Source organism: Papaver somniferum, unplaced genomic scaffold (genome assembly GCF_003573695.1).
Source record: "Papaver somniferum cultivar HN1 unplaced genomic scaffold, ASM357369v1 unplaced-scaffold_57, whole genome shotgun sequence".
NCBI lineage: Eukaryota > Viridiplantae > Streptophyta > Magnoliopsida > Ranunculales > Papaveraceae > Papaver > Papaver somniferum.
Window position 1 is genome coordinate 3,644,383 of NW_020648415.1, and position 13,077 is coordinate 3,657,459.

Consider the following 13,077-nt stretch of genomic DNA (forward strand, 5'->3'; position numbering starts at 1 on the left):
CATTCATACTCTCAATAAATGGAAGTAGTTTGCTGATCTACTGCTAGTAGACAAAAGGCTGAAAATATAATGTTTATAGAGTGAAAGAAAGATGACCCATTGTTGTGCCAAAAAAAAAAATTACATTTTTTACGAGGGTTCGTGAGACCCTAGATAAAAATAAAAGCTAAAGTATTTAAAAAAACATTATTCTACCGATTATTAATAATGATAAGAGAAATATCAACTAGCCTGCTGATTCTACCAAATCAACAACTAGCCTTGTGATTCTACCAAATCAATAATGAAGAGAGAAATATCAACTAGCTCTCCAAAATCATCAACTTGTTTCCTCAATGGAAATGTTAAATTTCGTTCGTTAAACGTATCTTCACAAGCAACCGAATAGTCATTCGCACCAGTAATTTCGGCACGAGCATCGTAATAAACTTTATCTTTGAAATCTGTAATGGCATCTTCAACAGAACGAGTGGCATCCGCATAAACTTCCAAACAAGTATCTAAAGCTTGCTTAACGAACCGTTCTTTTTTTCCCTCTTCAAGAAGTTTACCAATATAGGGTAAAAGATTGGTTGCATTGTTTGCAATTAACTCCATTGATATTACACCAAGTCCGAAGAGATCTGAAGTCTTACTTTTAGGGTTTGATTCAAGAGCCGACACGCAGAAATCATAACTTAACATGCTATCCGGTGTTGTTGATGCATTCTTGCATAGATCAGCGACTACATCACCATTTGCAACGACGACTCTGTGAAGGTTGAGAACAAGCAGAAGGATTAAGAAAATTAATGAAGATGATTTATTCATGTTTTCGTTTCTCTTTACCAAAAACTAGAAGAATGATATTCTCTTTATACAGATTCAATCCATGTACTCGTAATTAATTCGCAGAGTTAATTTTGCAAATCAAACTTTAAAAAGGTAAGAAAGTGAATTATTTTCGAAAGGAAATAATCTTGCTTCCAAATTTGTTCGCATACATAAGAGAAAAAAATTCCGAAATTGGTTTTAAAAATCGTGTAAATAAGTTAGCTTTTAGTGTAAATGGAAATTTTGAAATATGTCTAAAAATAAGTCACGTTTAAACGTTATCACGTGGTGTGCCTTAAAGTTCTCTCGTTTATCATTGTTGCTTCATTTTGCCGTCATAAAAGTCATGACATAACCTGATCAGTGATTTGGACGGGGGAATTGCTTAAGCGGCCATGGCGGTGGGAATGGCTTAAGCGTCCCACACCCAACGGCAGTGGGAATGACTTAAACGGCCTCCTTCCATGATGGTGGGAATGGTTCAAGTGGCCTCCTTCCATGGGGATGGGAATTGCTCAAGCAGCCTCCATCTGATGGCGGTGGGAATGGCTTAAGCAGCCTCCACCCTATGCGATTTTGGCAGTGGAAATGGCTAAAAGCGGACTCCATTTGAATCTGGTAATTTATGATAACTCCATATGATTGTCGCACTCTATTTCCACAAGTACATTAAACACTTGCATTCTTTTTCCGGTCTCACACTTTTCGCACTTAAATACTGGACTCTGAAAACGCCTTTAGGGTGGGGGTTTGCATACGCCGATCACGAAGATGAATATCTACCTTACGTTGGCAGGGACGTAGTTTCTTGCGGGACTTATACGTGTCAGGCGTCCTCTTGACGTTGTAGATGATGATTCCCAAGCAGGCGGATCCAACATGCAACAAAGATGTGCAGTTGCGACCCCTCCCACTGGGCTTCCAAGCCTAAAAAGTCAAGCCCAAATCTTCCTACAAGCCTAATCTTGTTTTCTTGCCAGCTGGTTTCGGAGGAAACCTGTATTGAGGCATACTCAAAATATTTGAGACATATCAAGTTATCAGCCGAACCTATGATTTTTGTCTAGATTCGGCTGATAACTTTTCAGCCGAATATGTTTCAAATCATTTTGAGTATGCCTCAAAATTGGTTTCTTTCGGAGTACAAGCGCTAATCTTGAGATCATCTTAAACTTTAAGGATTTGAAATACATAGGTTTGGGATGCTATTGGGATGCCTACAACGCCCTATATCAAGACAACAAAGGGAATAAACTCGCGTTTAGCTTTTCAAGAAGGAAGAAAATGTAAGGGGAAAACTATGTTAAAAACTACTCCCTCCATCTTCAAAAAATAAGCAGGTTTGAGTGTAAATCTATACACAAGCATATTTCTTAGAGACAGAGACAGTACTACTACTATTGTCTTGCTTGAGGAAAATTAAGCAAAAAATAACAAAATTATTTTTAATTCATAAATTCAGCCTGGGACGGGCTCACAGAAAGACTATTTTTCTACCAAATCAATAATGACAAGAGAAATATCAGCTAGCTGACTAAAATAATCAACTTGTTTCCTCAATGGAAATGTTAAATTTCGTTCGTTGAACGAATCTTCACAAGCAGCCGAATAGTCATCCGCAGTAGTAATCTGCCCAATAGCATCGAAATAATCTTTATCTTTATTTTTAAAAGCTGTAATGGCATCTTCAGCACAATGAGTGGCATCTGTATAAATTTCCAAACAAGTATCTAAAGCTTGCTTAACGAACCGTTCTTCTTTTCCATCTTCAAGAAGTTTACCAATATACGGTAAAAGATTGGTTGCGTTGTTCGCACATAACTCCATTGAAATTACACCAAGTCCGAAAAGCTTGATTTACTCATATTTTCGTTTCCTCTTTCCGAAAAACTTGTGTTGTACTGACCTGATCGATGATGATATTCTTTTTATACAGATTGAATCCATATACTAGTAATAAATTCGTAGGATTGATTTTGGAAATCATCAATCTTTAAAAAGGAAAAAAAAAAGCGAACTATTATCAGAAGGAAATAATCTTGCTTCGAAATTTGGTGTCATACATATGTTAAGAGTTAGCACTATGGTACACTTCATCCCTTCCCTATCCCTCAAATGTAGGGAAGGGATGGCACTTGAAAGGAAGTCACATTATGGTGCCCTCTCATCCTTCCCTACATGAGACGCGTACTCAGTACGCGTATGAATAGTGTCATATGCGTACTCAGTACCCGTATAAGTCAATTGGTTGGCTTGACCTAAAAACGAGCACTCAATACGCGTTTCATAGGTTTAAGTCGACAGAAACAAGGTTCAGTCGACCATTCTTCTTTTTTTCTTCTTCCTTCTTCTATATTTCTCTCCTCCTCAACACTTTCGATTTGAAGACCTTGTTGTGCGATTTTGGAGCTCAAATTGAATGGGTTTGTTCATTACCATCCGGTGAAGAATTTGCCTTCTTTAATTTCGTGGTTCATCATCAAAACCCTCTAAGGTGAGTGATTCAAATTTTAGGGTTTAAATTTGATTTGAATTTGATTATGATTAAATTCGTGATGTTGGGTCGATTATAATGCGTCATTGTATGTTGTTTGATAGTTTAGGACATTGTCGATTGATTATATGGTATTTTATGGATTGAATCAAATAAGGTGTAGTGTATGAATGAATTTTGATATGGATATGTGATATGGTATTATTTTTGATGATTTATGATTGATGAATGGTTAAATTATTGAGGAATGATTAAATGAATATGAATACGGTATTCTTATTGATGATTTAGGATTGTTGTAGTTTAGTAGACAATGTGATGATTTTTTGAATAAAATGGATTGTTTTTTGATGATTTTTGTGAACTTGTGTGCCGTAGATGGATTTCCGCCACAAACTTCCACAAATTTATTAAAAAGCAGTTCCCAAAACACTTTCTTATCCGGATAATTCTGATAACTAATAGCAACATACTGAGTAATCATGTGATGATCTTCCAAAGTAGTAAATCTCGTAATGTGTTTCCTTTTTGCCCTTTGAGTCTCCGACATTGATGAGCAAAACAAAAATTAAAACTCTTAAACAAAAATTAAATTAGAAAGATTTAAGAGAAGAAATCAATTGATGTATGAAGAAGGAATTGATTTGGTGTGATTTGAGTAGAGAATTAGAGTGGTATTTATAGAGGATTTTGAAAAAAAGGCCTTTGGGATCCGACGGTGTAGAAAATGGAACCGTTATTAGTGATGGATGGTCAGGATCGGTGTGAGGAAGGTGTGAACGAGAAACGGTCAAACAAATATATTTAACCAAACGCGTACTCAGTAGCCGTGTGAAATGCTACACGTACTTACTACGCGTATCAACAGCTTTACGGGTACTCAGTACGCGTAAAGCGTAAAATAATACGCGTACTGAGTACCCGTGCAATTTCCCTTCCCTACAAGGGTGATCAGATCTGATCAACCTTGTAGGGGTACACCAAATATCCCTTCCCTACACAAAATCTGAAAGACCATAGTACATGGTAATTTTGAATTTTGAGAGATGGAGAGGGATAGGAAAGGGATATCCCTTTCCATAGTGCTAGCTCTAAGAGAAAGAAACATTATTTAATAATCCAAGATTGGTGTTAAGATCGTTTAAACAACAGAAAAACTCGTGTCCTTCTCAGCGATGGATGATATTCTTTTGTACAGATTCAAATCCATGTACTAGTAATAAATTCGTAGGATTGATTTTGGAAATCAAACTTTAAAATGGTAAGAAAGCGAATTATCGAAAGGAAATAATCTTCCTTCCACATTTGTCGGCATACATATTACGTAAGAGAATAAATTCCAAAATTGGCTTTAAAAATAAATGGAATTTTTGAAATATGGCTAAGAATAGAACCCTATTGTTGGGGCTTAAAAAGTCATGGTCTTTTGGGGATGTCAAGGGTCGCCAAATAGTAATTGGGACACCCCCATCAAATATTTATATAAATGATTAATATGACCCCTCACTTATTTTACATAATAAATTTGATTAATGTTACTAATTAATCATGATTAGCTAATTAATCAACACTAATTCACTTCCTTAAGTTAAGCGTTGAAGTTGAAAATCAAAACAAAAAAAACAGAAGAAAGAGAAGAAGAAGAGGGGAAAAAAATTGGGGAAAAAATGAAAATCAGTGATTCAAGCAAAACTTTTGATGTACGTGAACCCTCATCTTCAAAATACGATAACATATTAATACCCATCAACAACGATCAGTTCTTTGCTAATTTTTCACAAGATCATGAAATTTCTTCTCAAACTCAAAACAATCCTTATGAACCCTACTATGATTTCAAAGGACCAACCCAAGAAGAAGAAGAAATCGAAGAAACAATTGCTCAAGATTACAAGGTATACCTCTATTCTAACTCCTATTTCAGTTTTGAAGCTCAGAGTTTCGATTTTTTCCTTCCGAAAATCCTAGGTTTCCAGCCGCCAGGTACAATCACGGCTGGGAAACCATGAACTCCTGGCCGTTATTGAGTTATACGGCTCACAGTTCATGAACTCCCAGCCGTTACGACACCTTACGGATGGAACGATGGAAAATTCCTAGACGTAACTTGTCAATTACGCCCAGGAATTTTGTACGTGCATGGGAAGCATTTAATAGTGTCGGCGGAGGTTAGGTTTCATTCCGAAAATATTAAATGCTATTTAATGCTGGCGGCGCCAGTTGGGTTACCCAGCCGTAACCCGTTTTACGGCTCATTTTTTAGGTCGTAAGCTGACACCTCCAGTTACTGGAAAATATACGTCTCGGAATTCCAGGCCATATGTCGTTTACGGTTGGGAATAATACTTTTCGACCCAGCCGTATCTCTGATAACGGCTGGAATATCACTTGTCGAATCATCCGTGTACACTTTGACGGCTGGAATATTACTCTTGAACCCAGTCGTTTCTCTGTGTTTAAATTTCTTCTGTGAATAATTATTTGACATATGTCATTTTATTATAGATTGTATCGTACATTCCGGTGGAAGATTAAGAGGTGGTTACTGAAGAGCAAGAGGTGGTTATGGAAGATCAACCCCCACTTGTGCAAGTTTCCGAGGACACAAGTGCTCACTATGCAAACAACTATGAGTGGAAAGATAAGAAAGATGCAAAGTTGTGGGCTCGATCACAAGGGTTGAAAAAGATGTGCATCATAGTCCAGAATAAACAAGTTACAGACAACAATGTTCAAATGGTTTGCGAGTGTAGTGGAAAGTATGAGAGCCACTGGAAAAAGGGTAGTGGGTATAAACCAAAAACCGCGAGGAGGGAGGGAGTATATAATACGAAGAAGACTGGATGCCCTTTTAAGCTTAAATTTAAATTTAACGACGACAACAAAATGTGGTATATGGAAAAAGTCGTCTCGGGTTATCATAATCATCCTATTCCGGAAAGTTTGATCAACCATCCTTATTCGGCAAGGCTCAACCCTTTAGAAAAGGATTTAGTACGCGTGTTGAGTAAAAGACGCACAAGACCAATTGGTATTCTTAGTGTGGTCAAGGTTTTAAATCCACGAAACTCATCCTCATTTGCAACTATCTATAACGAAAGAGAAAAATTTAAAACAGAGTCATGGGAAGAGAGAGTGCTTATGCAACAATTATTGTTTTTGTTTGAGGAGGCAAAGTACTCTACCGCGTATGACAGGAATAAAGAAAGCGAAGTGGAATATCTTTTCTTCGCGAATCCGGAATGTGTACAATTGGCAAGATGCTTTCATCAAATTTCTTTATGGATTGCACGTATAAAACGAACAAGCACAAAATACCGATATTGAACTTTGTTGCGCAAACATCTACCAAGTCGACATTTACCGTTGCGTTTTATTTCTTGAAAGACGAGTCGAAGGAAAGTTATTTGTGGGATTATATCAAAAAGGATATACTCATAGGGTGTTGATTATGGATAAGGAGTAATCATTGATGTGGGCCATACCACGTGCTTTCCCCTACGCGCGTCATCATCTTTTCAGTTTCATATATAGAACAATGTGCAAACTAATTGCAAGAGGGTTATATGGGCAGCAAAGAAGACCGAAATAGAGAGGATCAAAAATCTACCATTGGAGATATAACAAGAAGAGAAAGAAAAGTTTGATATGAATGATAAGATAGCCGAGGTGCTTTGGGCGGAATTTTAAGGTGATTGGGAAGAACTAATATGGTCGCTCACGGAACCATTATATTTCCAAAGGGAGCGTTTTGTAATGGGAAATGGTCAACCTACCCGGATGTTATAACATATTTGAAGAACGAGTTATTGGATCCCCACAAAGAAAAGTTTGTTAATGCATGGGTAAACCGCTATAGACATTATGACAATCAAGGTGGAGTCGGCTCACTATCGGTTCAAGACTAAGTTAAATGGTTGTGATGGTGGATTTGTTGTTGTTTTTGAAGCTATGGTTGAGTATTTCAAGCGCGATCTCGATAAAATTAAAGGGGATTTTGAAAAGAGCCGATCTAGACTCGTTACCGACTATCGGGACAGCCCTTGGATACGGGGAATAAGTTTATATGTTTCTCAATGGGAAATCCTAAAAATTATAACGGAAGTGGAGGCTTGGGAGGAACACAATTTTCCACCGAGAATGATATGTAATTGTCCAATTAAGTCGGCTTTGGGGCTTCCATGTAGGCGTGCAATAACAAATTATCCCACAAGGATGATTCCGATTGAAGGAATAAATCCATTTCGGCAACAACTAACATTTAAAGATCCATCACCAAATCAAGGTCTTGGGGAAGTGTTTTGCGACACGGAGGTACACAAGGAACTTTTGATAAGTATGTTTCTTTACTATCGGCTCAAAGACAACTTTGGTTGTATGAATTGCGGAGATTCAACCGTCCAGATATTAGACAAGAAAGGGCAGAAGCTAAAGAAAGGTTCAAGAAGGTCCACAATTGACTCCTTCAATGCGAAGAGATCCTTGTGCTTATGAGAAGTTGAACGAATTGTACAAACTTAAAAGAAAGGAAATGGAAAAAGGAGGACCAAGCAGAGCTAGTGAAATGAAGGGAAAACGCCGAAAGAAGAATGTGGTTGTTGCATCAAGTTCAAAAAGAAAAGTTGATAGTGGAGTCAAAATTAATGACCCGGTTGTTCCATCTCAACAAGGTTCAACAACTAAAGAATCTAGTAATGTCCGAAGAAAAGTTGGTGGTGCGGTTGGTATTAAGAAATTAGCGAGAAGCCGAGATAATCCTGGCCGTAACTATTCCTGTAATACCAGTTTCATATTTTACTAAGTTACGGCTGAGTTATCAAAGCGTAAACCCTATTTCGGCTATGTTTTCTGCCCGTAATTATGGGTACTGTCACTTCTACGGCTGATAATCCTGGCCGTAACTTTTTCTGTAATGCCAGTTTCAGATTTTACTAAGTTACGGCTGAGACACCACACCGTAAAACTGAATTCGGAAATAAGAATCTCATAAATTAAGAATCAAAACACTATTATCCATTCATTCAAGGTTAATGAAAAGTAACTCTGAAAAGTAAATCACCCAAATCCATAACCTTAAACATGCTAAATGTCTGCATAAACATAAGATGGAATGACTTAAAAAAGTAAATTATCTACAATCATCCACTACGACCAACAATCGAAGGAACATCCTCAGAAGATGAAGAAGAACTGTCGGGAGTTTGGGAAAGACTAGTCCAATCATCAATTTCTTCATCAGTATATAGATCATCCCTCATTGGATTATGTGACTCCAGAAGCCTGAGAATCAGTGTTCTTTGTTCCTCGCAATCCAAATATAAAACCTCTTCAATATTACGCCTCAGTCCCCTGGCAATCCACTTAGCTATCTTGACCTATTTTCACATCATTCAATTAATAGTGGTACGTAATTTGAGAAACGTATACCAAAAAAAGAATCATATACTTAGGCTACGTACCATCATCGTAGCAATATCCCACATTGGTAGTTCCTGGGGTTCTTTCTCCTTCCCGGGGTTCCTAAAAATGATGAAAAACATATCAGAAGATAGGATTACGGATTGGAAATAACATATTACACATCCGTTACAAATAGTATCGTCTGGGAAAAGTGAGACAACCTAACCGTAAACATAGTCTCGGCTTAGAAATATGCGGATGACCAAACTGTAAACAAAGTATCGGCTAGAAAATACAAATAACGGTTAGGAATATTCATTTACGGTTAGGTAACTACCAGCCGAAACACTCATCACTCTCTGCAAACACATGACCACTTACGGCTGGGAAAGTCCCATTTATAATAGTATTATAATGTTGGGTTCTCAACTATTCCTAACCGCGTGAGACAATAACGGCTGGGAGTTCTTGATTTCCTAACCATTAATTGTACATTACGTCCAGGACGATATGCTATCCCAGCCGTTAACGCTTCAGAAAACCATTTTTGAAATCCTAACACCATCAATCGAACCTATTTTTGCAATCTAATGGTAAAATAACTGGTGGGTTTTTCGATTCTTACCTAGTAGGAGTCATTTATGGAGGATTCACAGGTGTTTGAACAGATTGGTTCACCACAGGAGGAGGAGGATTTGAAGGTGTTTGAAGAAATTGGTTAACCACATCTCCATGAAAAGAAACGTCAATAACTTGTCATGATTCAGAACCAGGGTTCAATCGGACGGATCTTGTCAGTCTTGATCTTGCTGCCATCTTGAGAATGAATGGGGAAGAGATTGGTTATTATTAGGTTTTTGAGAGTGTTTTTGAGAAGAAGAAGAAGAATAGAGAAAATGAATGGATTGGTTTTGATTTAGGATTAAGATTAGGTTTTGATTTAAAAAAAAATTACAAAGAGTAAATCTGACTTTTTATTCACTTAAGTCTCCCCTTATCTATAATTTGCCTACCCAAAGCAAAAAAACCCCAAAATGGTCAACCCTTTAACCCCAATAATAGGGTTCTAAAAATAAGTCACGTCTGTTATATATTTCGGAAAATAGGTCATTTGTCCAAATATTTTAAATCATGGTTCAAATGGACGAGTAAAAATTTGTAAGGGTGAAATTGACACCAAAAAAATAACAAGGATGAAACTGGATTCATCCTGACTTAAACTTAAAAAATAGCAAGGATGAAACTGGATGCATCCTGATGTAAATTTAAAATAAGAAAAAGTATTTGAGAATGGGTAGGATGAAACTGTTTACATCCTGGCTATTTTTAAATTTTTGTCCATTTAAACAGTATCAAAATCTAAATGTCCTTTTTATCCAGGAATTGTTGTTTTGATCTTTTTAATCAATTTTGTGTATATATTTCGATTTTATTTTTCTTGATCCGCAGTTCATATATATTTTTTGCAAGTGCAAATTCAATTGAACTACAAAATTAATGTGACCTTAACATTTTTGCTTAATTTTTAATGTTGGACTGGTATCGACGCAATTATCACGTACAAATTCACTATTCTCCTAAATCTTGGGGTGGATTTTTCCTGCATTGTTCATTTCTGTCACATATATCCGTTGTATTCTTGCCATATAGGAGAAGAAAGCAAACTATTTTGGGAGGTTTTCTCGGATGAAAACGCCTCTAGAGTGGGGGTTTGCATACGACGATCACAAAGATGAATATCTAGCTTACGTTGGCAGGGACGTTGTTTCTTGCAGGACTTATATGTCTCAGGCGTCCACTTGACGTTGTAGATGATGATTACCAAGATGATGAAGCTCGTGCAAAACACCGAAATGAAATACCTTGAAATGAGGTAGCAGTTCTCAGTACAAGTGCTAATCTTGAGATCATCTTAAACTTTAAGGATTTGAAATACATAGGTTTGGGAATTTGTTGGAATAAACCCGCATCTAGCTTTTCAGGAAGGAAGAAAAAGTATGGAAAAAAAAATATCACAGGCTAAAAACTACTGTACCACTATTATCTTGAGTGAGGAAAATTAAGCAAAGAATAACAAAATTATTTTTAATTCATAGATTCAGCCTATGGACTCTCACAGAAAGAACTATTTTTCTACCAATTCGATAATGACAAGAGAAATAATTACTAGCTGTCTTAATCATCAACTTGTTTCCTCAATGGAAATGTTAAATTTCCTTCGGTGAACGAATCTTCACAAGTAGCCGAGTAAACATCGGCACCATTAATCTGCTCACTAGCATCGAAATACAGATTGATTTTGGGAATCATCAAACATTGAAAAGGTAAGAAAGCGAATTATTTTCAGAAGGAAATAATCTTGCTTCCAGATTTGTTCCTATAGATATTAAGAAAGAGAAGCCTTATTTAGAATCGTTTGAATAAGTTAGCTTTTATGATTGTCACTTTGCAGACTAATTGGGAGCTACAACTAAATGATTTTCGACTCTTTTTTAGTTCTTCTGCATTATTCTGTTGTTATATGTCAGTGCATGATGCATTACAGTTGCATTGATCCACCTGGCATGTTGACATTTGCAGGCAAAACAGGAAGCAGACAGAGTTTACAACGCTGAGAACTTCTGGATGCATTTTGAGCACTGTTAGCAAACGTATCTCTTCCAATTCAAGAGTCTCCTGATGAAAGTCAAATAGCCAAAACATAAGTGTTGTCTCGTTAGCCAGCTAAGAGTGCTGTTCAGTTTTGGGCGCTTCAGAGTTCAGATATAATTAGCATCAAAAGAGTCACACAACAGCAAACTCAATTTATGAACCAGCACAATGCTAACAGATGGGGAGTGGCTTGTTTGCTCTGAATCTTTGAATTTTTCTCATCGACTCCTACATGTTCAGATGAAACCCATTAACTATTACAGTTCAAAACATAAGAAAATAGGACGGTATGAGAGCACAGCCGACATTTGCTGGCGAAACGAGTATTTCGTGACTTGGAGCTGCTAAATATCCTAGAGAGAGCAGCATTTCACATTCCAGCAATGTGTGTCTGGATTGCGCAGTAAGTGTTGTACTGGTGATGCAGATAATAATCTTCATTTAGTCATGGGAACGAATAGCATTGCCAAGTTTTATGTAAACAGTACTTATTTTGGAATTTATGGACCAATTTAAGGTTAGATTTCTCAGTTATTTCTTTGACATGAAAAAGATGTGTGTTTGCTCAGGTGCATAGTTGTTTAACATGAACTTCGATGCTGAAGCAGACTAGCAAGGCTGAAATTGATAGATTGGTTTCCTGAAGGCTTGAAAATACGAGTTAGGAGATGCAGAATGCAGGAATAAGGTGGAGTCAAGGTACTCCTTTGAAAATTACATACACAACATGAGGAACACGGACTTATCACACCATCCTCAAGCTTCAAGATTACTGTTTTAAACAGGATAACACTATGGTTTCAGTAATCTAAAAATCTCATAGTCTAAAGAATAGTTTGGATGTGGAATAGATAAAGACAGTCAACCCTATAACTAAATGACAGAAATATAAACATCTAAAATATGGTATTCTTTAAGTTAATCGGACTGCATAAGAATGATATGTTGAACCCATCAAAGGATTAATACAGACTGGGACATCCTTAGAGAAGCTCAGACATGGAAACTTGCTACTATCCCACATGAACACGACTGCCAGAAAAACATTTAACTATTGGAAAACAAACGCAGCCACAAGAACGCGAACTTTACCCTAATCAAGCCGCTTATAAATTTTACAAAACCTATCTACGGATGATTCTCTGTGGACTAAGTAAAATACAGTTTTCATATACGCAATATTTGAGAAAATTCAAAGGAGATCAAGATTGCGATGCTTGCAGAATAATGTATTAACTTATACAAATCATATAATTTAGCAATTACCTCAACAGCTTGCAGTTGAAGTAGGAAGAAAAAAAGAATCTTGTTTGTCCTTGTAGATACTGAATAACTGCTTCGAGTAGCTACTAGCTAGCCTCTTGCAGTCTTCTAGTGTGTTAGAGGTGAGTTCCTCCTCTAACTCTTTTGCAGACTTCTTTAAGTCACATTTGCAGTCCCCGTCCATGAGAAATTCAGCCAAAGTTTTAATCCTGTGAAGATACAATAACCATCAATAATGGAATGCAATTGAAAATGAAACCCATGAGAAAATATGAACATAATCCACATCGGTAAACTATTTTATGAAGCTTTTATTCTCCATTAGAAGATGATCGATTATACAGAAAACCTGAAAGTTAAACTAATCCAGCAACGGAAGTTAAAAGATAAGAATGCACTCGGTTATTTCTTCTTTTTCCTCTGTCACGAGGTAAATAAAAAATAGTATTATATCG

General features: G+C 36.8%; 3 protein-coding genes across 3 annotated transcripts; 1 reads left to right on the forward strand and 2 right to left on the reverse strand.

Annotated features, from left to right (window-relative positions):
• Positions 1–255: 255 nt before the first annotated feature.
• LOC113343328 (putative invertase inhibitor) lies at positions 256–810 on the reverse strand. The gene has a single exon (XM_026587555.1). The coding sequence runs from the start codon at positions 808–810 to the stop codon at positions 256–258; it is 555 nt and encodes a 184-aa protein (XP_026443340.1).
• A 1,488-nt stretch (positions 811–2,298) lies between these two features.
• LOC113343329 lies at positions 2,299–2,640 on the reverse strand. The gene has a single exon (XM_026587556.1). The coding sequence runs from the start codon at positions 2,638–2,640 to the stop codon at positions 2,299–2,301; it is 342 nt and encodes a 113-aa protein (XP_026443341.1).
• Positions 2,641–5,872: 3,232 nt separating this feature from the next.
• LOC113343330 lies at positions 5,873–6,634 on the forward strand. Its single transcript, XM_026587557.1, has one exon. The coding sequence runs from the start codon at positions 5,873–5,875 to the stop codon at positions 6,632–6,634; it is 762 nt and encodes a 253-aa protein (XP_026443342.1).
• Positions 6,635–13,077: the final 6,443 nt, after the last annotated feature.

What these genes read in the sequence shown, in the direction of transcription:
- LOC113343329 (XM_026587556.1), bottom strand. Translation starts at nt 2,640, where the DNA reads ATGGAGTTATGTGCGAACAACGCAACCAATCTTTTACCGTATATTGGT.
- LOC113343328 (XM_026587555.1), bottom strand. Translation starts at nt 810, where the DNA reads ATGAATAAATCATCTTCATTAATTTTCTTAATCCTTCTGCTTGTTCTC.
- LOC113343330 (XM_026587557.1), top strand. Translation starts at nt 5,873, where the DNA reads ATGGAAGATCAACCCCCACTTGTGCAAGTTTCCGAGGACACAAGTGCT.